Source organism: Biomphalaria glabrata, chromosome 10 (assembly GCF_947242115.1).
Source record: "Biomphalaria glabrata chromosome 10, xgBioGlab47.1, whole genome shotgun sequence".
In the NCBI taxonomy this organism is placed as follows: domain Eukaryota; kingdom Metazoa; phylum Mollusca; class Gastropoda; family Planorbidae; genus Biomphalaria; species Biomphalaria glabrata.
The window spans coordinates 3,234,566-3,257,778 of record NC_074720.1 but is presented as its reverse complement, the minus strand read 5'-3'; the positions used below and the strand labels follow the sequence as shown (position 1 = coordinate 3,257,778).

At 32.1% G+C, this 23,213-nt stretch overlaps 1 protein-coding gene across 7 annotated transcripts; it reads right to left on the bottom strand.

The window, feature by feature from the left end:
- Positions 1 to 2,955: 2,955 nt before the first annotated feature.
- LOC106054680 (transcriptional activator Myb-like) lies at positions 2,956 to 22,419 on the bottom strand. Of its 7 annotated transcripts, XM_013210664.2 has the most exons (19): positions 21,680 to 21,897; positions 19,225 to 19,354; positions 18,928 to 19,080; positions 18,685 to 18,788; positions 18,451 to 18,579; positions 17,350 to 17,527; positions 16,701 to 16,725; positions 16,472 to 16,556; positions 16,125 to 16,258; positions 15,417 to 15,517; positions 15,104 to 15,283; positions 13,901 to 13,992; positions 13,733 to 13,817; positions 12,828 to 12,989; positions 12,077 to 12,172; positions 11,710 to 11,817; positions 10,632 to 10,662; positions 9,739 to 9,819; positions 2,956 to 7,176 (listed from the first exon to the last, which is right to left on the bottom strand). In XM_013210664.2, exons 1-19 carry the CDS (start codon positions 21,769 to 21,771, stop codon positions 7,172 to 7,174), a joined length of 1,971 nt encoding a protein of 656 aa, XP_013066118.2. In that variant the 5' UTR covers positions 21,772 to 21,897; the 3' UTR covers positions 2,956 to 7,171. The 7 variants fall into 7 exon arrangements, with proteins under 7 accessions (XP_013066118.2, XP_013066119.2, XP_055899322.1 ...); XM_013210665.2 differs by lacking the exons at positions 10,632 to 10,662; positions 21,680 to 21,897 and adding an exon at positions 22,300 to 22,419; XM_056043347.1 differs by lacking the exon at positions 10,632 to 10,662 and having other exon boundaries at positions 19,225 to 19,345; positions 21,680 to 21,898.
- Between the last annotated feature and the right edge of the window lie 794 nt (positions 22,420 to 23,213).

Sequence of the window (23,213 nt, the reverse complement as noted above, 5' to 3'; positions counted from 1 at the left end):
CTTATTTTATTAGAATTAGTCTACTGTCCATTAAATGAAAGCAACAACACTTAGCCTAGATCTATAGGTCAGGTTGCTGTATCAGCGTTACTCGTTGACTAGGAAACGAGAAAAGGTGAAGACGTCTGTGTGTAGTCACTCAATGAACTATTTATGTTTGTGTCTGTTCTATTTATGTGAATGTTTTTGTTGTTTTTTTATTTGAGAAAAGAGACCGTGTAATCACAACACATTTCGAATAAGGATCAATAAAGCAGTCTTAGGGCCTACACACACATTTTTCGGATGATGTAGGTGTCTAGCATTCTATTTTGGGGGGTGAAAAATAAGCTTCACTGAATATTTTTTAAAATGTCCCACCGAACTCAAGCACTTCTACCGATAATCTAAACCAGGTTTTCCCGTGTACTAAAAATAGATCATGAAAGATCAGACGCCAGTGGTTAAAGTAATTATATGGATCTAAGGTAAAAATTGAAAGGTCTGGTCTTAATTTCTCGAAGCCTATCTGGCAGCCATCCGTAAGACGTTAAGATAGATGCCTTGTCAGATACAACTTGTAGTCAGGAACTAACTCAAATGATGTCATGATTGAAATAGCATAATTATGTGTTACGCTTTTTTTCCCACTCTAATAAGTAACAAGAGAATTATTTAATTCGTATCTATTATAAATCTGAAAACCCATAAATGTCTCCTGAAAAATAGACAAAATTGTCATCTTTAAGGCATATTCTACCAAAAACCACTAAAACCCCGGTAGAAATTTTAATTTATCTGTCCACTAATGAAAGATAGCTACTTTGTTACAGAGTATTTTTAACAATACCCGTAATTGTGGCATGTCGTGAAAAAAGCTTCTCGCTTACTTGAGGTCAACAACTCACGATGATAGATTGAACAATTTGGCCATTCTTTCTATTTGAGCGTGATCTATGTAAGAAACAGAACTTTGATGATATACTGTATGTATGACTTCGCTACATACCAGGCTCGTTAAATTTGATCATGACTTTGTACTTAGTAAAGAATGAATAAAATATAAAGACGAATTTATTTTCTAATACAAAATCTTAATTTTCTCTAATTATCCTTATCAATACCCAGAGTGGGCCCCGCGCCATCCGTTTCGCATATGGCCCCGCACTTGTTAAGGCCGGCCCTGCTTAGTTATGATGCTGTGAATGCAAACATTACAAGATGCAGTGCATAATCTAGCGGCTTTCGAGAAACAATTTTACATGACACGGTGCCATACGCGACAAAAAACACAAATTAACATTCGTAAAAATGAACTGTAGACTAAAGCAGATTGTTTGAAGCTGTCAAATAATCAGCACTGGTTGCCATAACGACATTTCCGTGTAGGTTAAGGAAGAGTACATTTTCTACAATTAGGAATTCAGTGATAATATTCACAGCTGCCTGTGAGGGTATGCCTTAGACCTGATTTCGAAAAACAATGGGGAAAAAAATGCAAATGGGGAGAAATCTGGATTTTCGGTTCACCTACACATCAATGTCTAGAATTAGATCTAGTTGCTTGTTGAGACGTCACACACTGACGAGTTTTCAATGGCTGCTATTTAGTGAACACACACAGTAAAGAGGGAAAGGAAATGTGGTCTAACACGTCATGCACGAGAATAGAAAAGAAAAAAAAAAACACAAACCAGGCAAAACGCCAAAGGAAGACTTTGATTTTATTGCTAGCACCCCGCGCACTTAGTTACTAGCACAGTTTCCTCCCTTCCAGTGTAACAAAAAACAAGTTTGTAGAAATTCAGCAGTCTATATTGACAAGGGAAGTAATCTTTTAATCGCGTATCTTGCAACCGTTAGATAATCCTTTGTTTCTCAAGCTTCAGTGTGCATTTTGCTGTGTTGCCAACTTAAACGACATTTGACTGACATAAAAGACCTAGGCTACAACTAAACAAAATAGTTTAAGTTAGGCATATCACAAAAGTATTTTGCCATGCTGAAATAAAAAAAATATATATATATATATAAGTGATGTTCATCCTTTTGTACGAAATCCTGTTTTTGTTTATAAAAAGTTTAAAATCTTTAGACGGGTGTGGTAGACTCTAGGTAGAATATAGATCTATATCCCTTTTTTATGCAATCGATTATGCTCACATGATGTAAAAACAACCAATCGGAAAAACAACTGTATGTTCCCATAAAAAGAGAAGATAATTGTGTCATACGAGTTTCTACGTATCAATCCAGTCGTGCAAGTTAATCAGAGACTTAAACTTTGCAAAGCCGTTTCCTGGCTAATTCAGCGCAACCCGCTCCATGCTCTAATGGCACTAAGGAAGAAGCACTTGTGCGCGTTTGTCCTAGCTTATAGAGTAAGAAATGTGGATTGGAGTTGTGTTGGAAATGTACAATAATTATATAGAATGAACGTAGCTGTCTTACGAACATGTCTAGAAACCATTTTGTTTTTTTGAAATTGAAAGTAGTGTTTGTAATGACAACACACTGGACATAAACTGCTAATTTAATTCGATTGTGTACCATTACCAAAGTTGGCTGCCTGATCGTGTGGTATACACTCCGCTCTAGTGAAAGGTTTAGGACTTGATGTAGTAACCTTCAACTCTAAAGGAACATGTTAAATGGTAGATAAGTAATAAACAAGGCCTTTTTTTTTTTTGGGGGGGGGGGGGGGGGTCCACAAATAGTGGTATTTACTTAATTCGTGATATCTTATATAATACAGACGTTACTTCAAAAAAAAAGATGATATTGCTCCCATCCAAGCCTCCATATTTTTAGACTTGGCCTGAAAGTATTTCATTAACCAGGACAAACAATTGTTTTATTCCAAATTAGACTAGAAGATGTGTTTCAGTTCTGTTAAGTGTTTGAACCTCACAAAACCTAGCCACAATAAAACTTTAGACAGAACAACACAAAAAACTGCTACACATACAACAGGAATCAATAGTAAAAATGTTTATTGCCAAAGAATGTACTACATAAAAAGAAACGAAACCAATGGTCTTTGTTACTAAAAATCTATCACTCGTAGAGCTATAAATAAAAAAAGGACTAAACCTATAGGGGGCAAACAAACTAATGAGCTAAAAATCTGTTTCTCTAGATTTCCACAATCAATGGACAATTCATAGATGTCACAAAATAATGATACCAATATAAATAATAGTTAAAAATTCAGATCTTAGTTACAAATAAAAATACAGAACAGAACATAGTGAGAAAACAAACGGAACTATTTCCTAATAAAATATCAGAGTCAGATCTGGTTTTATCAATCACCAAGTTGAACTTATTCCTAAGAACTTTACAATGGGCTTTACATAAGTGACCTTATGAAACAGAAAGTAATGTATTTTTGCTTTGGACATGCTGGAACATCATTATTTTTGTTTGTATTAAGACAGTTTCTAGAGCTATATTTGGATAAGCACTCATTCAAAAATGATCGAGAGAAAACATGAAAAAAAAAAAAAAAAAAAAGATCAATGTACAAAAACAAAATAGACGTAATATAAATTTAAACTGAAAGAGTTACCATAGTTCAATAATTCAGTATCTGCAGGTGTTAAAAAAATATATTAAAAATGAAATGTGTTCATATTTCGACACTTCAATACTTTTCACTAAAAAAAAAAAAGTGCCAGAAACTTGGGGGTATCTTTTCTCTCAATTAGTAATGTATCTTCTTACTTCAAAATGGTGTGGAGATCAACAATACAATATAACTAGATCTGACAGTATAAATAGTGATTATCTAAGCTTGTAAACACATAATCAAATTATCTAAACATGTCATAGGCATAAACATTTTCACCAAAGAATGCACTTTACCAATTTCAATCAAAGCATGTCAAACAGGTCTAATCATTTCACAGGGCATGTAGAAGGAGAAATAAGTATTTCAATTCCTGAGTTATTATGAATGGTCCAAGGTCTACTCCTGTTTGACATCTTTCCTCTGACCATCAAATAACAGCTGCTTTTTTTTTTAAGGCCAATGAATTTACAAATAAAAAAAAGGCAACAATTAAAAAGAAAGCACACAGACCTTTCAGTCTTAAAATAAATGAGCAACAAAAAAAAAAAAAAAAAAGTCACATGTAAGGAATGATGATTGCACTCTACAGTCACATGAACTACGGTCCCAAGTTAGAATTTGTCTATTTCCTGGATACTGTAAGGTTTGTGTTGGTCTACAGTCAGGGTCCCAAGTTAGAATTCATCTATTTCCTGGATACTGTAAGGCTACTTAAACGTTTGTGCATTCATTTGGAAGTTTGTGTTTTTGACATAAATAAAGAATAAATAAATACACAATTCAAACCAAAAAGGTTTTTCTGAAAGAACACTGTTGCTGTTGGGAGGGCTGCAAATTACTTGTTTAAAAATGGCACAATTTAGATTATAAAACATACCGAAGGCACAAATGTGACAAAATGTTATAAGAGTTGTCAACATTTAGTCATTAACACCAGCATCCTTTTTTTTCTTTTCTCAGCAGTGAGGCCCCAATTACAGTACATATAGGTAGGGACAAACAAGAAATAACAGAGCTCAGGGCATTAGACTTAATTTCTAATCAATGCACCGTTTGTGAGGGGGGAGGGGGAAGAACACATATCTACTGAGAAGATAAAAAATGGTAAGAAAGACAAAACCAGTCACTCAAGCTGACGGTCAAAAATGTTTGTAGTCATTTTGTTGAGAGTTGATTAAAGACTTTTTTTTTCAAACAGGTACAGTTACATTTCCTTTAAAGGGTCACATAATTCACTTCCAATACTTCTATGTTAAGGGACCTTTCCCTCTGTATACATATTAGAAAGATAATTATGCATATTGGACATAGTAAACAGTTATTCACATCTTAAAATATTGGCCGCATCTTGAAATACAGTTTTACAACTAGATCAGCACATGACATATATATTGACATTTACTAATGCAAGGTTATCTTACGAAAATAATTTAGAACGAGAAAAGATCTAAAAATAGTGTTGGTATTCTAATTCCCTTCTATATAAAAACAGACACATTTATAACATGATGCAGTGTTTTAAACTATTTTACCAGTCTCAAGTCATCAATATTTTGTTTAAAAATTATCAAATGCCACGCCAACAAATTCTAAGCTATCTACATGGTCCGATGTAGTTTTTGACTAAATAAGAATATTTATCCATTTAAGTTTCATAGATACTTTAGAAATAAGCTTGAAGTTGCTTTTCAAAGACATTTAATACAAAAGACCCAAACCGGGATTATTATTTTCAGTTAAAAACTTCTAAATTTTATCATTATCTACACCTTTGAATTTGGTTTGTTCTCAATTTCAAACCACTTAAAGAAACCACTTATAAATTACAATCATATTTCCATGATTTAAGTCTTCTTTATGGGCTATCATTACAGATGAAGTAGCAATCATTGTACATCAGTGTTCAAGGGATAAACTAATTAATTAGACAAGAAGTTGAGCAAATAAAAAAGAAAAGAAAATCACAAGGTAATCAAATAAAAAAAAAAACAAGCATTCAAATTTCTGAAAGGGTAAAAGAAAACTATAGTTTCTGCACACCATCGGATGTGTCTCTATCGCATGGTTTATAAACAAGGTTGGCGTCTTGACTAGTAATAAGAAACATAATGAGCACAAGTTTTGTTAAGATGTCCAACTTCCTAGACCAAAAATATGCAATAATTACAAACCTTAAAAAAAAAATATTGAAATGTATGTACATATGGTTATTCAGTGACACTTTTCAATTTAAAAAAAAAAAAAAGAAAAAAAAAAAGAAATTTTATCTGATATGTATTTTAACCAAAAAGAGACCAGCACATAAAATTTTAGACCACAATATATTTTTTTTGAACAATAATGTTGAGAAGACTAGTTGGGAAAATTGAGTTTGAAAAACACATTTTTGAATTTTAACTACAGATATTTCTGAATGAAATAAGCATATTGCCTATATATATATAACCTAATGTGATAAAAAGTATAGAAGCACTCAGTATAGTACATTTATAATACACTCTGCATGTCCTTGTACAATGTTCTAAATTCCCCAGGTCCTGCCTATACAAATACATGATACAAAAGCAGTATGGCTCAAAACTTCTGTTTTAAGAAATCTATCTTTATGATAAAATGGTAGAAGCCTTAAGCATATTAAATATCAGACTATGCCATTTCATTAAATATGTGTTTTAAGATTCATATGTTTATAAGAAAATACTAAGATTTGTAAGCGTATTATATATTCTTTTCCTATATAATCATTAACCGAATATAAATAATAAATTTTATCTTTGGGACTTGAAATATTAAAACACCTTAACCAAAACAGAAAAAAAAAATTTACACCAAATGACATAATAAAAAAAGTTTGTACAAACAATACATCAAGATGACAGGATGATGATGATGATTTATGGAAAAAAACAAAAACAAATCAAAACATAATATATGTCTTGCTTCGAAAAAAAACAAAACAACCTAAATATTAAAATTCACATCTACACAAACAGCAAAGCGAATTTTTATATTTTGTAATCATCTTCTCATTTAAAATTCTTTCCTTGCTAAAGGAACATAAAAATACATAAATTTATTTTTAAGTAACAACATTTGAGAGAATAACAGTAAAAAATTAAAGATACAATATCATCCTAAATTTTCGATTATATTTTTCTTCCTTTTGGATAAAAATATGTTGGTTCCTTGAAGATCCATATGGTTTTGTTAAAGAAAAAGGGAGATCTTTTTTTTTTAAAGTAAAATATTTCCATTAAAATTACTTAAAAGTATTTAAGTTTAGATTGTTTTTCATTTACTTTTTTTGATGTCCCAGTTCTAGAACTTCTGGTTTACTTAAATATTTCTTGGCCAAAATATTTCAAAATATTCAAGTTGCTTGGCATTAGCTAACATTACTCTCTATAGACAAGCACATTTGGACAACACAGCAGTGATTATATGAAATGAAAACAGCTAAGAAAAAAATTTGATCATGACGATGAAATAAATTACAAAGAAAACAAAAAATGATACTAGCAAGTCTTATTTGCAAACTCCAGCAGATAGCTTTTAGCCAACTGTGTCATGTCTATTTGATCTTTGGTTAGTCCACAAGCAACTTGACGATAAGAAGGGTCAATCTGACAAAAGTAAGAAAAAGATTTTTTGGTCGTTATTGGTTTCGACGACAACACATTACTGCCATCGTTAGCAATGTTTTCAAACTTCAATCATTAAAGAAGAAATGCAGACATGCCTACCCCCAAGACCCAGAATGTGGAACACTCAGGTTGAAAATGTGGAATTTTGAGCCCCAATGTGGAACATAAACGCGTTTGTTAGCAATACTGTACGCAATATAAATAAAACTTCAATTATATTACTTTAAAAACAACAATAGCATGCTTCTTATAAATTAGATGTAAATATTATAATTAAAAGTAAGAAAACCTTTAATTCATAATTATGTCCTTTGTTTGAAATCAATAGTTCTTAACTCCTAAATGATGAATTCTAACTAAAATGTATTCTAATGACCTAGACTCAAATGTTACTAATATCTATTTTTATTTGTTACTACTAGATATAAATCTACTGACTAGATCTAGATTATTCTAGATCTACTTGATTATCTATCCTTTTCTAGGGCTCTACTCTAATCACTCTAATAACCCTAGATGTTGTCTCTGGTTCTAGATCTAACTAAAATAATTTAAGAGTCTACTAGTGACTTACCTAGTCTAGACCTACATCTAATAAGTCCTAATAAGTCTAAGAACACAGATTATAAAAATAATATTATAGATTATAGATCTAAATATTAATGTCTAGTCAGTCTAGATCTATACTAATCTATAGACTTATTCAACTTATTGAGAACTAGATCTAAATAAATAGTAAATTTATTACATAATAAACTAGAATCTAATCTATCACCTTCTAAGTCTATTTCTAGACAGATCTCTAGAGATTTAGCAGAAGTGCTAGTCCTACTTTTACTTTTAGATCTAGAAACTAAACTAATAATTAATTTAGACTAGAAGATGTAATAATACTAATAAGTAGAATAGTAGATCTAACTGTAGCCTTATTTAGGCCTTAGCCTTACTGTGTCTAATAAAATTAATTACATTTAGGTCTAGATCTAGATCTTTAATAACGTATTTTTTTTTAAAAATCCTTTTCTAGATTAATTAGGACTTAGAAACCTAAGAAACCAGTTGAGTTAGTGTTAGTTACTGTTAGAATAGTGACAATACTCTGATTATACTAATTATAGACTCCAATAGTGGCAATACGGCAAATGCAATTCCAATTGCCAATAGTCTAGAGTCTAGAGATAGAGTAGTCTAGAATCTAGATCTAGTCTAGACTATGACTAGTAGTAAGTACTAGTAAGTAGACTAAGTAGTATAGCCATTGTCGGGAAAAGAAAGGGATTTGAATGAAACATTTGGCTTATTAGCATAATTAGCACTTACTAGATTCTAAGAATAGATCTAGAATCTAGATCTAGTATCTAGACCTAGAGTACTAGATCTATGTCTAGATCTAGCTCAACCTTATCTTCGTAAATTTAGGACACACCGGGTCCGGGAGAAGATGAAATGTAAACAATAAACACAGACCTATATATATTTTATTTTGCATTCAGTATTTTAATTTCGCATTATTAATAAATAATGAAAAATCGGCGATTTTTTTTTTTTTTTTTTTTTTTTTTTTTTTTTTTTTTTGTGTCGGAATTCAGACTTGGCGGAACAAAAAATCGTGAATGCGGAACGGCGGAACATGTGAGCTTTTTTGATGCTTTTGCGGGACGGTTCCGCATAATGCGGGACTGTAGGCATGTCTGAGAAATGTCACGTTTAGGACTTTTCTAGCTGGAGAATATTTGATTAAATTAATGGTGAAGGAACAAGACCTAGGACAACAAACTAAATAAAAACAATTCTTTCAATCCAAGAACAATTTGATCACAGAATAGGATAACTAGTTGGAAGAACCTTGTGAGCATGGCGGCCGAGTGGTAAAGTGGTTGGATTTTATCTCAGAATAGGATAACTAGTTGAGAGAATCTTGTGGGCCTGGCGGCCGAATGGTAAATTGGTTGGATTTTCTCTCAGAATAGGATAACTAGTTGAGAGAATCTTGTGGGCGTGGCGGCCGAGTGGTAAAGTGGTTGGATTTTATCTCAGAATAGGATAACTAGTTGAGAGAATCTTGTTGGCGTGGCGGCCGAGTGGTAAAGTGGTTGGATTCCAAACCATTGGGTCTCGACATTATTTTTGTTTTAAACATTTCTGATATTCTTTCAGATTTGATGATAATTACATCTTAGCCCAAACAGCCAAAGGACATCAGGGGAAGGGGGTGGACAGGGTTCGAACCTGGAACCATTGAGACCATCACCAGACAGCCCAGAGTACATACCACAAGACCAAGGCAGCCAATCACTGTGAAGACTAGGATTTTTAAACTTCACCTAACTCAAATGGGTAGCTTACATACATTGGGGAAGTGAAGGCAGCTGATCTTTGTGCTGGCCACAGGACACCCTCATTAACTGTCTATCATAGAAACAGATGAACTTTACATCATCTTGTCCATAGATCACAAGGTCTGAAAGGGGAACTTAGGAGAATGAAATCCCAACTAGAGGCAACACAAGGAAAAAAATAGTAGCTAGTCAAAACGTTTACCTTTGCTACCTGCTTTGGCGGTGAATCTGTAAACATTATTTTCTTCGCAGACTTTTTCTGAGTTTTCTTTACTTGCTCTTGCTGTAAGAACGAAAAAGACATTGTTTAGAATCAAATATAAAACCCACTTTGAAAACAATCTTTAATGACCAAGTATAAGGCAAAATCATTTACCAACACATTCCTACTAGAACCTTTACTTCAATAAAATATTGTTTTGAACGAATCTTACAAGAGTATTTGAAGAAAAAAAAAAGATCTTAAAGTCAAATTATACATTTTATTATTCTAAAACTTGTAATTAAAAAATGCTTTAGAAAAAAGAATGTTCTCTGAAAATCATTGTTTCTACTATTTAGTAGATAAATTGTAAAGAATAATATGCCAATGAAGTTAACTGATAACAAAATTTTACAAAGCACGAAAAATGAAAATAAAATGTACTAAAATTTGTGTGCACATTTATACAAACACAATATTTAAATAACAATGGAGGAATTATCAACACAATTCCTTGGTCTTGTGCTCAAATAAAAATTAAGATGGAAATAATGAAAAACACAGATTTTATTTTGTTTGCACCAAAAAATAATAATAATAATAATAAAAGCAAAAGCCCTAAAAAATGTAACTTAGGAAAACCTATTTGAAATAAAAAGATTAAATATGAGCTATATGGTACAGTCAAACCTTATTAGATCAAGTTGCTATCATACAGCCAGTTTTATTGAATTAGAAACCGTCCATTAAAAGTTTGATAAAATAAGGTTTGACAGTAAACAAAATATTTAAAACCATGTTGGAAAAGAATAAAATGTCACCACAGAAAACACCGCTATCAACACCAATTAACCAGAACAAGCAGGAGTGCCATCTGAGTTACATCTACTTACCAAACTCAAAATATATAGAGCCAGCAGTGCTCTGAAATAAGTTAGTACAGGTTCACTGGCTATCTACATCACAACGTTAGTAGGACTCAAAGGGAGTGGTAGAGATTTATTTGAATATATATTTTTTTTATTAATTAAATCAGAAACTCAATCGATATGTTCAGAGTGATTATTTAAATTTAGGAATTATTTTTAATAGTTTCTTGCAAACTCTATATCAGTGTATACTGTTTTATATGCTCTGTATCATGTGCACTACTTTGTAAGCTCTATCTATCAGAGTAAATGTCTTATGCTCTATATCTATAAGGGTATACTGCCTTGCATGCTCTGATATCTATCAGATAGCGTACACTTTCTATCAATTATTGTACACTGTTAGGTCACACGCAAATCTTAAGTGAACAAGTTAGCAGTGTAAACTGTCCTATCAACCCTAAAATCTATCAAGATACTCAGCCCTGCAAACTAAGTTTTCAAGATATGCTCAAAGCATCCTTGAGAACTTTCAACATAGACTCTGCCTTTTAGGAAGATCGAGCAAACAAGAGTAAATCATGGCACCAAGCTGAAAACACAGGTGCAAAAATAGCCAAAAAACATCAATACAGGCATGGTAGAGTGTTTAGGGCAATTCACACTGGCGCCAGCTAAAACAGCGTGCCTGGTATACAGGCAAACATACCTAGACAGAACTCAATCACATGAGGAAGTACAAAAATGCAAAGCCAAACCCTCAACCTGTTAGATGATGATTGTGGTCATCATCAAATTTGATGATTGAACTGTTTTGAATGGTTATACTCAGTAATACCTCAAGCTACACACATGAATGTGAAGTGAATTAGTTGGCTAGAACTAAAGCTACACACATGAAATGTGAAGTGAATTAGTTGGCTTTAACTTAAAAAAAAAAGTGTTATGTAACCAATGTTAGTAATAATCACTGTTGGTGAAAAATATGAAAGGCAAGGCATATAACTAGTCTAGAATGAGTTTTAAATTGTTAGAAATATAGAGAAAGTTTATGGTGGTGTGATTATCTTCAAACCTATATAATTCTACCAAATAAGACTACCTTGTGAGGAAGACTAAACACTTCTTCCAATACTTCCTCTGGGAGTGTCTCCTTTATGATAGAAGGAGGGGATAGCAGCAAACTAGAATCTCCAGCCAGTGACTTGCTCTGGAAAACAAACAATCAGATCACTTAGTCATCAGATTTCAAAACTAAGAACTATATTTATTACATTTTATCCAAAAAATAAAAAGGAAAGGTAGATAATTGACCTAAAACACTGATATATTACATTATATTTTTAATATTTATTCCTTTTTTTTTTTTATTTAAATATTCTTACCACCTCCCCCATCTTTTTTTTTCAATCTGTAGGCAAAACGACATTTTGACAGTTCTTTTAACTTTATTCCAGAAAAACACTTACAGGCGTCTCCGGAGAGTTGAATATTGATTCTGATGTGGAATCCTGGGCTAGTTTTATTTCCAGAGATTGTCTTACTCTACGATTGTGTTGAATATGCTGTCAAACAAACAAAAAATGTTACTTCATTGTTTTGTCAACACTCAAGTGACTTATCAGTTATGGCCTAATCATGTTTCACTAGGTCATTATTTATTAATAATTGAGTAGAAACTTTAATTTTGTTTTTATAATTATGACAATAACATACTGAATAGTAAAATCATTCTTTCTTGTAGAATGTGTGATATGTTTTTTTCACATTTCAACCATCAACAAATAGGAAAAAATAAAAAGAAAATTTGGTTCTGACAAAGTTGCATAATAGAATAATAAGAATTTTTCAAACATAGATTGTGATGTAAGCCAACAAAACAGTATGAATGTCTTCCACACGTTAATAGAAATTTGAAAACTTTAAAAGGATTTTAATTAATTAAATATTCAAATTCATGTCAGAAACACCAGCTATAACTTATTTAGATACTGTTACTTAAGTTGCAATCAATAAATGGACCATAAATTTAATTTTATTAAACTGAAATGAAATTACTAAGATTTTGCAGACCTCAGTATAATTTTGTAGGCTATCATCACAATTAGCAAAAGTATTTAATATTTCTTGCAACGAAATGGTTAAAATGAAATATTAAATTAATAAAACAATAAAACTTTAAATCTTCAACTAGAAAACAAGTAAAAAAAAAAAAATCACCAAATGTGTGATAGCAACACTGACATGAGGTACCTCCTTGTTTGGCTTTCTTTTAGACAGTCTGGCATGGCTTGCAGGATTCATTCCGGATGATACATCCGCTTCGTAACCCGTATCACAATCTTTCAGCACTTCCCCCAGGTCATCCAGGTCACTGGGGCTCTAAAGAAACAAGTAATAGGGTAGACCAATGACCTAAGATTCGTCTACTCATTTGCTAAGATTTAAGTCACTGGGTCTCTAAACCAAACAAGTGATAAACAGGGCAAATCTTAGGTAATTGAAGTCACTGGGGCTCTAAACCAAACAGGTAATAAACTAAACAAATCTTAGGGTCATTGAAGTCACTGGGTCTCTAAACCAAACAGGTAATAAACAGGGCAAATCATTATTATTATAGCTTTTATATAGCGCTACTTTCATGCTTATAGCATGCTCAGAGCGCTTTTGGTCCAATCTCATTTGTGGACCAGTGGTGGTGGTGGTGGTGGGGGGGGATGCGGAACTAGGAGTTGGTTTTCCGTGCTGCCTTTAGGTGCTCAGTAAACACAACTCTGCCCGAGTCTGGTGTCCAACCTCGAGCCCCCTTCTAGGTAGCCAAGCCAAGTTCAAGCACTTGATCTCTCGACCACGCTTCATAGGTCATTGAAGTCACTGGGGTTTCTAAACGAAACATGTAATAAACTAGACAAATATTAGGTCATAAAGGTGACTGGGGCTCTAAAGGGACTCTAAATAAACTATGCACTAAGGACATAAGATGATTGTTTCTCAGCCTAGAGTACTATATGAATAATATTCCAAACTGAATTTTTATTAATGGTGGAAAATAAAAATGATAATTGTATTGGAAAAGGATCAATGGTATTTAATTGATCTAGACAAAATAACAGCAGAAAACTAACCCATGTTTTGCTCTGTGCTCTTCTCTCTACCTCTGCAATAGCATGTTTGAAGGGCGTCGGTGTTCGAGGGGAGGACTCCCTACCTCTGAGACAGCAAGAGACAAAGTTAGGCAAGTCACAAAACTAAATTTATGTGAAAAACATTTAATGTTACAACCTATCTTTTACCCATTGCTACTAGAATGGCCATAAGATGCCTGACTGGACATTGGAGTAGAGGTCAGTTTGCTACCTGACGACTGGCTTGGACTGTTTAAAAACTGGAGAAGAAAAAAAAAATTAAAACCTCATTATCAATATGGCCACTTCTCTAAATGACAATAATCCATCAAAAGTTGCTGGATTAATTGTTAAAAATTTAATTTAGATAGATTAGTTGTTAGATCTTAAAGAAAATACAATATACAACCTTTTTTAATATTGGTTATCAAGTAATGAATGTCTACACAAACTCTTGCTATCCTTTGCTTTTTATCAATATAGAAGTCTTGGAACAAAATCTTTTTACTTTAATTGTTAAGTATGCTATCCTATGCCTATACAATGTCGTAAGGGCTTAAGAGAGGTCTATACTGACAAGAAGGAATGATGTATATGTGGTAGTAGTGTGTATTTTTAAATGCATATACAGTTTTGTGCTACCTATACATATTCACCACATCACTGGTATACTATATAAAGGCATAAAAATGTACCGTAAAATAACCTTTGATCTTTCCGAATGCATATTTATTTATACAGACTCCAGTATTGTGGTTACAATATACTTGAAAACAAAAGGTTAATGAATGTTGCTATGTTTAGGTCAACAGTACATTTTTTACAAATATAATTTCTACTGATCATTTTAAGAATTGAAATACACACTATTATCTAAATCAACAACTATCAGTAGGAGTTGATCTGTTTGCCCAAACACTAGACAATATAATTAATAGTTGATATAGTGACTATAGCTGCAATAAGTCAAATTTTAAAAGTTAATTTTTTTGTTTTTGCTGTGATCTATAAAACAAAACAAAAATTAATTAGTTTTGGGGGGGGGGGGGGGACTTCTGGAGATAATTCATCTTTTACTTTTTATTTTAAACTAATGTATAATGTTGAATACACTTTAAGTTATGAAAGTCACTAAAGTGGCACCTTATTAAAAACTGTATAAAGAAAGTCTTATTTATATTTTCATACTCATTACAGTCTGTTGCCAAAGGAGTGTATGGATTGCAGTTCCATAGTCATCATCATCATAAGAAAAAAAAATTATTTCAGCTAGAATACTTTGAGTAAGACACTGTATGTGTATAGTAAACAAGTCACTGTGCTTGTATAGTAAATCAAGTCACTGTATGTGTATAGTAATCACGAAAGTACCTGAGATGGAGAAAAAGGCAAATTCTCAAAAGGCACACGAACAGGTGTTGTAGGTAAAGGTTGAGAGACCATAGCTTGCTGGTCATCTGTGACAAATTCATCCCCAGACATACCATCAAGTGGCTCTTCAAGCTCATGTAGGACATTCTCAAGTTCTTCTGCTAAGGTGGCTCCTTGACGCTGAATTAGATAACATTTAATAAGAAAACAACAATCCTTAGTTTAATCAGCAAACATTAACTATATAACTATAAATCTATTAATATATATTTATACTTTTAAAAGTTGTAATACAAAAAAAAAAAACAAGTACCCGTCTATATTTTCCTCGTCGCAGAATTGATGGTGGAGTGCTTAGGCTTTGAGAAAAGGACGACTGTAAAAGATGTGGGCTGACTTTTTTTTCATAACCATCTGTTGATAAAATGTTGGTGAGCTGTTAAAACTTTTGTAGTGCTGTAGTTCTTTTTAAAAACTTTCAACAAGACTAGAGTAAACATAAAGATTAGTTGAACTTAAAAAGAATTATACAATAAACAAAACAATAAAAAAAAGTGAGCCTACAACACACACAAATCTTTCTCCATTAAATTTTTTAGTTTCTTAGTGCACTACTACGTTCTCATCATTATGTCAGAGCTTTGAGATGACTAATTCAATACCTGAGATGAACTGCGCTATAGTTTCAAGATCAGGCAGCTCTCTAACGTCTGCTAATTAACGGTTTTCTCAAGGCACTCCAAAATATGTAAAACATTTTAAAAACAACATTTTACACTCAGTCATTGGATTACCTATTTTTACCCTTTTTAAAATATTGGTATAATAAAATGTCTTATAGACACTAAAGAATTTTAGGCAAATTATTGAGACATAACAGCAGTTAATTTTGAGCCTCAATAACTTTAGTAGTAGCTATGTTGAAAAATATCCTTAAAACTTTGAGGGAAAAAAAAATCAAATTTTCTGAAACCTTTAAAAAAAATGAATCAATGTGGTAGATAGTAAATAACCATATAACCTTCAATTTCCTGTTTGATAAATTTGATAGGAGTGCAGCCAGGGTTGACTTCCATCCCAGTCATCAAGTCCAATGATGACATGTTGCCAAAGTCTGGCTGATCCATGATACCATCAGCAATGTCTGTCAGGGATCTAATGTGAAATATAACAAATATGTTCTTAGGTTTGGATCTAAGGTGAAATATAACAAATATGTCTAGTCTAAACTTAAGCATTGAAAAAAAACAACAACAAAAAACTTGTGCAGTGTGCTGCAATCATTTTAAAGCTGAATGAAGTTTAAAGCCTTAATAGCACTGCTAAAAAAAAAAAAAAAAAAAAAAAAAAAAAAAAAAAGCAACTCACTTTATTGGGCTACGTGATTCCTCACTGTGACCAAGTGAAACCTGATTTAAAGACTCAACTTTGGGCATCAACATGGGCTCTACATCTAGTAAGAAATGAGTTGAATAGTTTCTTAAATATACCAACATGTAAGCCTTAAAATCTTTATTAGAAACTTTTTAGGTAGATATCTAAAGATTGACGAACTTGTGTGCTATAGAACTCAAAATGTGAGAAACATTCAACTTACCTGGATTTAGATTTTCATTATTATACTGGAAAAAGAAAAAAAAATAGTTTAGCTAGTAAAAAAAAATATATAATTTTTTATTTTTTTTTTCAGTTGAAGAACATGCTTTACAAAGACATATTAGACAGTTTAAAAAAATCTTTTTCTCATCAAAATCTCAAATACATAGGAAAAGGCTTTATGGGAAGTTGTAAATAACCTGACATCAATTGAAAAACAATTAATGATTTGCAATCAAATTAAAAAGAAAATTGTGAAACAAAGATTAAGCCTGAACTGAGAATTAAAATAAAACAACTCAGTGAAATGTATTTTAATTTTAGAAAAATAAATTGTTTTATATAATATTATTAAAAGCCAAAGAATATAATATTATTAAAAGCTAAAGAAAAAGCGTATGCACAACTTTACAAAGAAAAAAAATACTAGAAATACTACAATTCTCAGTAAAAAAAAAAAATTGACTTTAACATGTTCTTTTAAAAAGTACCATGTAACTTTTAAAAGTAAAAAAAAATAAAATTAAAGGAACAAAAAAAAAAAAAATCAAATGCTGAAATGAAAAACCAAAGAGTACTTTCAAAGAAACAAAGAAAAAACTTTCAATGAACTCAGTGCAAAGAGCATCTGTGCATAGAACAAGGCTCACCATGTTAGAAAACAACTGAACGGGCTGGACACTGACAGTATTGACTGAACTCCCAGGAATTATTGGCCTACTGTACAGGGACAAGCCATTACTAATATACTTTCTATCACTACTTTCTTCTCCTTCAAATTTCCTTTTCATGGTAGAGTTCCAGTGGTTCTTAATGGCATTGTCTGTTCTGTAAAGCCAAAATTTGCTTTACTTTACACAGTACACAGGTTTGCATGTTCATCATCTGTATTAGCTACCAGTGAGAGGAGAGGACTAAGTAGGTCCTCTGACTGGGGGCGCAATAGCTGAGTGCTTGACTTCCTAACTGACGGGTCTCGGGTTCGAATCCTAGTAAACATGGGATTTTGAATGCTGGATTTTTATGCTGGCCCTGAGTCTAACAAACTCTAATGGGTACCTGATATTAGTTGGGGAAAAGTAAAAGTGGTTGTTTGTTGTGCATGCTATACAACACCCTTGTTAACTGTCAGCCAGAAAACAGGTGACCTTTACATCATCTGCCACATAGTTCACAAGGGGGATACTGTCAAACTTCTAACGACAAAGGGGTCATAAAGAAAAGGGAAAATAATTATGAAAACGTAAAAGAAAAAATGCTGGTCGGTACCCCAGACAGATATGAGATTAGAACTGAGGAGTCAAATAATAGAGTGTATGAAGGACTTTATGGGGTTTGGGGGGGGGGGGGGGTAAAGGATTTTAGAATTACAGGCCAAAGGTATAATGTAGAGAATTCAAAATAAAAAACACAAAAAAAACAAAACAACAAGTAGCCTACCTACTATTATAGTGTAAGAAACAATACAATTACTTATCTATTTAGAAACTAGAAAACACCATACTGTGGGAGATGGGTAGACAGAGAAATGAGAGAAAGTGGAGATGGATTGGATATCAACAACAGAGCTTTACAGGCCTTAGAGTGGAACCCTAAGGGCACAAGACCTAAAGGAATACCAAAAAGAACGTGGCGACGCAGCGTACTAGATGAAGCCGAGAGGACAGGAGATAATAAAATTATATCTACTTAGGAAAGTACAAGTACCAACTAGTTAGCAGATATTAAAAAAAAAAAATTACAGTGCTTACCTCCCAGGTAGATATTTAGCTATTTCCGCCCAACGATTGCCAAGGCGACGATGTAACTGATAGATGAGTTGGTCTTCTTCCTCAGTCCAAGCAGTTTTCTTAATGCTAGGATTCAAATGGTTATGCCACCTTTAAAGAAAAATTATTTTTTTTAAATAACTTGTTTTTTTCTTCTCTTGTTTTTAATTGAAACCTAAGCAAACAATCTGTTCAGTATGTATTAATTGTACTTACCTTTCTCGACACTGTTTTCCCGTTCGTCCTTTCAAATGCTTAGATATTAATGTCCAACGCTTTGGACCATACTCATTCACAAGCTGAATCACACGATTATCTTCCTAGACATAGAAATGGCTTTCATATCAATTCATATAAGGAGCAAAATAATTCTTTTTCTTTCAGTACTTAATTTTATTCCGAAATTAAAATAAATGTGTTGATTTTTTAAAAATAAAAATATCCCTAGCCCCGACTCACTTCTCTGGTCCAAGGTCCTTTTATTAGATCAGGATTTAAAACTTTGTGCCAACGATGCTGACACTGAATGTCTGTTCGATCTGCAAAAAAACTGCAAACTACTTTCCAATCATGAAACCCTTTAGCCTCAACTATTTTTCTCAACTTTTCATCCTGAAAATACAACGGAAGAATTTACAAAATTTATATAATATAATCTCCCTACTTTCTACAAAATTAATTAAAAAAAAAAAAAAGAGAAAAATTAGCTTGGTTCTAGTGGGGTTTTTTTTTATAGGAAAATATTTCTTAAAATACCTCTTCTTTTGACCATTTGCCACGATTAATGAACTTCTTAATTTTCACTTGTGGTAGATTATAATCATGGTCCATAGGTTCTGTATCTTCTGTTTCATCATCAGTACTACCTAGTGACAGACTATCAGACCTATATATGTAAAAGTATATCAAGAATGAAAAGTAGTTAAAAGCTTTTTGTGTAAAGTTCACAATAGTATAAATAGTGTAATCCATGTGTTGAAATATTGTAATTTTCTTCAAATATTCTTTTAACCAGGTCACCTGATTTTATTTACCAACATGATATGTACATTTTTATATCAGCTAGATGAGATTAACTAGACTATATATACTTTTTACAAAGCTTATATCAACTCACTATGTCTATGTGTCTGCTAAAAAGTTTGTACATGCATGTTTTTTCTACAACACCCAATCTCTGATAAAGAAGAAATTTCTCCCAATTATTTCTTATACCTGACAAAACAAGAATCAATTAAAAAAAAAAGTAGAAAAAAATATTTAATTAAATATTGGTATTCAATTACTTTGTTTAATATCTCAAACAAGGGAAAGAAATTGTACTTGACTGATATAGTGGTGTATGTTGAATTAGTCCCCTTTATACTTTGCAGAGAGAAATAGGTCGCCACTGTAAAGTTTGAAAGGAACAAAAGATAACTATAAAACCTATTTTCATAAGCTTGTCCATGGCACTGTGGTTACTGTATTAGCTTGAGGTCCATCAACTTTAAAAAAATTAATGCTTTAAAAAGCCATCACTGTAACATTTACACAGATACCCCCTTCTCTCTCCCCCACCCCTTTCCCAACTATCCAGACAAGTACTAGGATCATAGCATATAATATGAAAAAGTTATAAGCATGAATTTGTGCTAAAAAAAAACAATTGGTAAAAATATTTATGATCGCACAGATTTACGATTGTTAGTCTAGATCTATTACAAACATGACTGATCCAAACTAATTGACACATCTAGGCTTAATATAGCTTTTTTTTTTTTTTTTTTTTAATTTTTTTTTTTTGTTTAAATATTTTCTTGCTATATTTTAGATTAAGGCAGGATGTACAATAACATCATTAACTAACTTAACTAATCAATCAAAAGAATAATCAACTTTCACCTACTAACTAATATTTTGATAACTAGAACTAGATCTATTATACATAAACTTTGGAACTAGATTCACTAGGCTAACTAAGACAGTAAGATTATAAATCTAGATTACAATATTCTAGATCTAGATATGTATAATTGTAAAACTATAGAATCAAATAAATTCTATTAATTCTAGATCAAGACAGTTACAAGAAAACTTATACCTAGATGTCTACTACTCTACAGAAGTCTACAACTACACTACAGTGAGTCTTAGATCTAGATTTATTAATAATATCTTAAGATTATCTAGATCTATATCTAGATCAGTGACTAGCCTAGATTACTCTAAAATTATTAATGATTTGATTGAATCTTGTTACTATCTTGTACTGTACGACTTTGTAGAACTGTATATCTAGTTCTCTGTAGGCTAGAGTCTAGACTAAGTTGAGTATTGTACAAATTCTGAGATTGCAATGAATGAATCTAAGACTAGATCTTTTTTTTTAATCTCTAGAGTTAGAGTATAAAATAAGTATTATATAGATCTAGAACTCTAGTCTGAATGAGTAAATCCTAGATCTTGTCTTATAATACTTATATATATATATATAAAGATCTATTATAGTATATTCTAGACATTATAGATCTACTTGAAAAAAGAAAATAATTAGATGTAGAGCCTATGTCCAAAGAAAATTTTTATAATTAGATGTAGAGTCTATGTCCAACCATTTCATGTGTCAATCTAGAATCTAGTCATGCATAGTAATCAATGACTTAATTTACTTAAACTCTGCTATAATAAAATAGTAATATAGGGGAGGCTATATCTATAATTATACTTAGTATATTGACTAGATCTATATAATATTAATATCTATATTATTTTACTACAATTCTAGTTAGTAGATCTAGAATCTAGATCTAGTCTATTATGATTTATTATCTTGATTCTAGTCTAAATATAAGTTATCTAGACATTCTACGATTCTAGATCTACTCCAGATTTAGAGATTATTCTAGATCTAGAATAGAATGATCTATTATAGATGAATGTATAGAGTATAGATTACAAGATAGTAGAGTAGATGTAAACTCAGTCTAGAGTAATCTAGACTCTAGACTCTAACTAGACTAGAAAGACTATCTTAACTCTAGACTCTAGACGATAATCATTTAAATCATGATAAATGATACTGATAGTAGTGATTATTAGTGATAGGATAGATCTACATTCTACTCTTACTCTACTCTACTCAAATCTACTGACTACTGATGACTGGTGTAGTCTAGATATCTGGAAAGTTCTATTTAGTATAGATTATAGATCTAGACTACTAGCCTACCTAACAGTGTAATTTTTAACTGTGTTATTACTCAAGCATGAATTGACAGAAGATACAGAAAATGGTTTTAGCTCATTAGCAAGTTGAGCCATTTGGGCATCAGACCCAAAATGGCTCCTTGCTATAAATGTCTACAATTAGGGAAATTACGTCATATGAGTTTCTCGTGATGACACAAAAAATTCCGTCATTTTTTAAATAATATTTCACCAAAAAGCTCGTGCTAAGTCGCGGCAAAAAAAAGACAGCATATTTTTTTTTTTTTTGCAACCAACAACAAACTAACTTGTTTATCAAATCCAGAACTCAAGAAATTAGATCAAGCTCTATTATTTCATTTAGAGAGGGAATGTAGGCATTATTGTTATCAGTTTTAACAAAAATCCAACTAATTTATCCGAGATTGTAGTAATAGCACATTATTATAATTGAACGTCATATTATCAATGATTCAGTAGTCCTGAACTCAAGACCGAAGACGGCGAAGACGGATCACAAATCAGCTGAGAGTGAGAGACGTGATCAAAATGAATTAGAAGAAGTAGAATATCCATTAATTTACACTGACACATCTGAGTCGAAAATATTTACAGCAATTATTAGACCTTAACTAAACACACCTTTGTTTTGAAATCTGATTTTACTAATGTAAAACTTTCTGATAGATTCCAGATCTACTCTACAAGCATAAAATGTTTACACTTTTTTATGCCAAAATGGCGGAAGATCATTGTAACTGCGCGCGCTAGATTAGATGACCAATCAAATAACGTTTCATTGTTACTAATTTTAGACACACGTGTGTTGAGGAAGAATGTAAATAAATATAGAATCTTGACAATATCTCCTTCTTTCGATAATTTGAGACCAATTTTAAAAAGTTATAACTCGTTACATATGCTTATGTTGATGTAGTCGATCAAAATTAGATTTTAAATTCATCAAAGATATAGATTTACAAGACAAAAGAAGATAAGAACAAAAATAGTATAACCATTTGCAGATGATTGCTTTGTATAGAGAACAATGAAAACGAGAATACAGACATGGGAATCAAACTAGAGCGTGTCTTTTCACCCAGAAACAAAAAAACAACAAATAAATAAAATAAAAAATACTTAACTTATTCATGATAAACTATACTAACATTGACTAAAACCTTAAATAGGCCTACCTAAATGCTCACGAAAAATAGGATAATGAAATGTGATTTTTACCACCCCATTGCATAAAAACTACCGATACGATTTATTTTGGGAAGTCAAAAGTTTAAAGAATGAGTGCAGTATTTCACATGGTTACATAAGCAGACCAAATTGCGACCTCCATATGTTGTTACATTGTCACACGCGAGCGAAGTAGACAAAGCCCTTGTCTACCGGAAGTCTTATTGTTCTCTTTTCGCCGACTGCAGTCTGCACCTGCCTACGGCGAATTCGGCAAGGGCTTATCGTCGGGTGCCCCACGACGTTTGTAGCTGTCTCCAGCGGTATCTTTCACTGGTCATTTGATTGTAGAAGGGAAAACTGAAGCC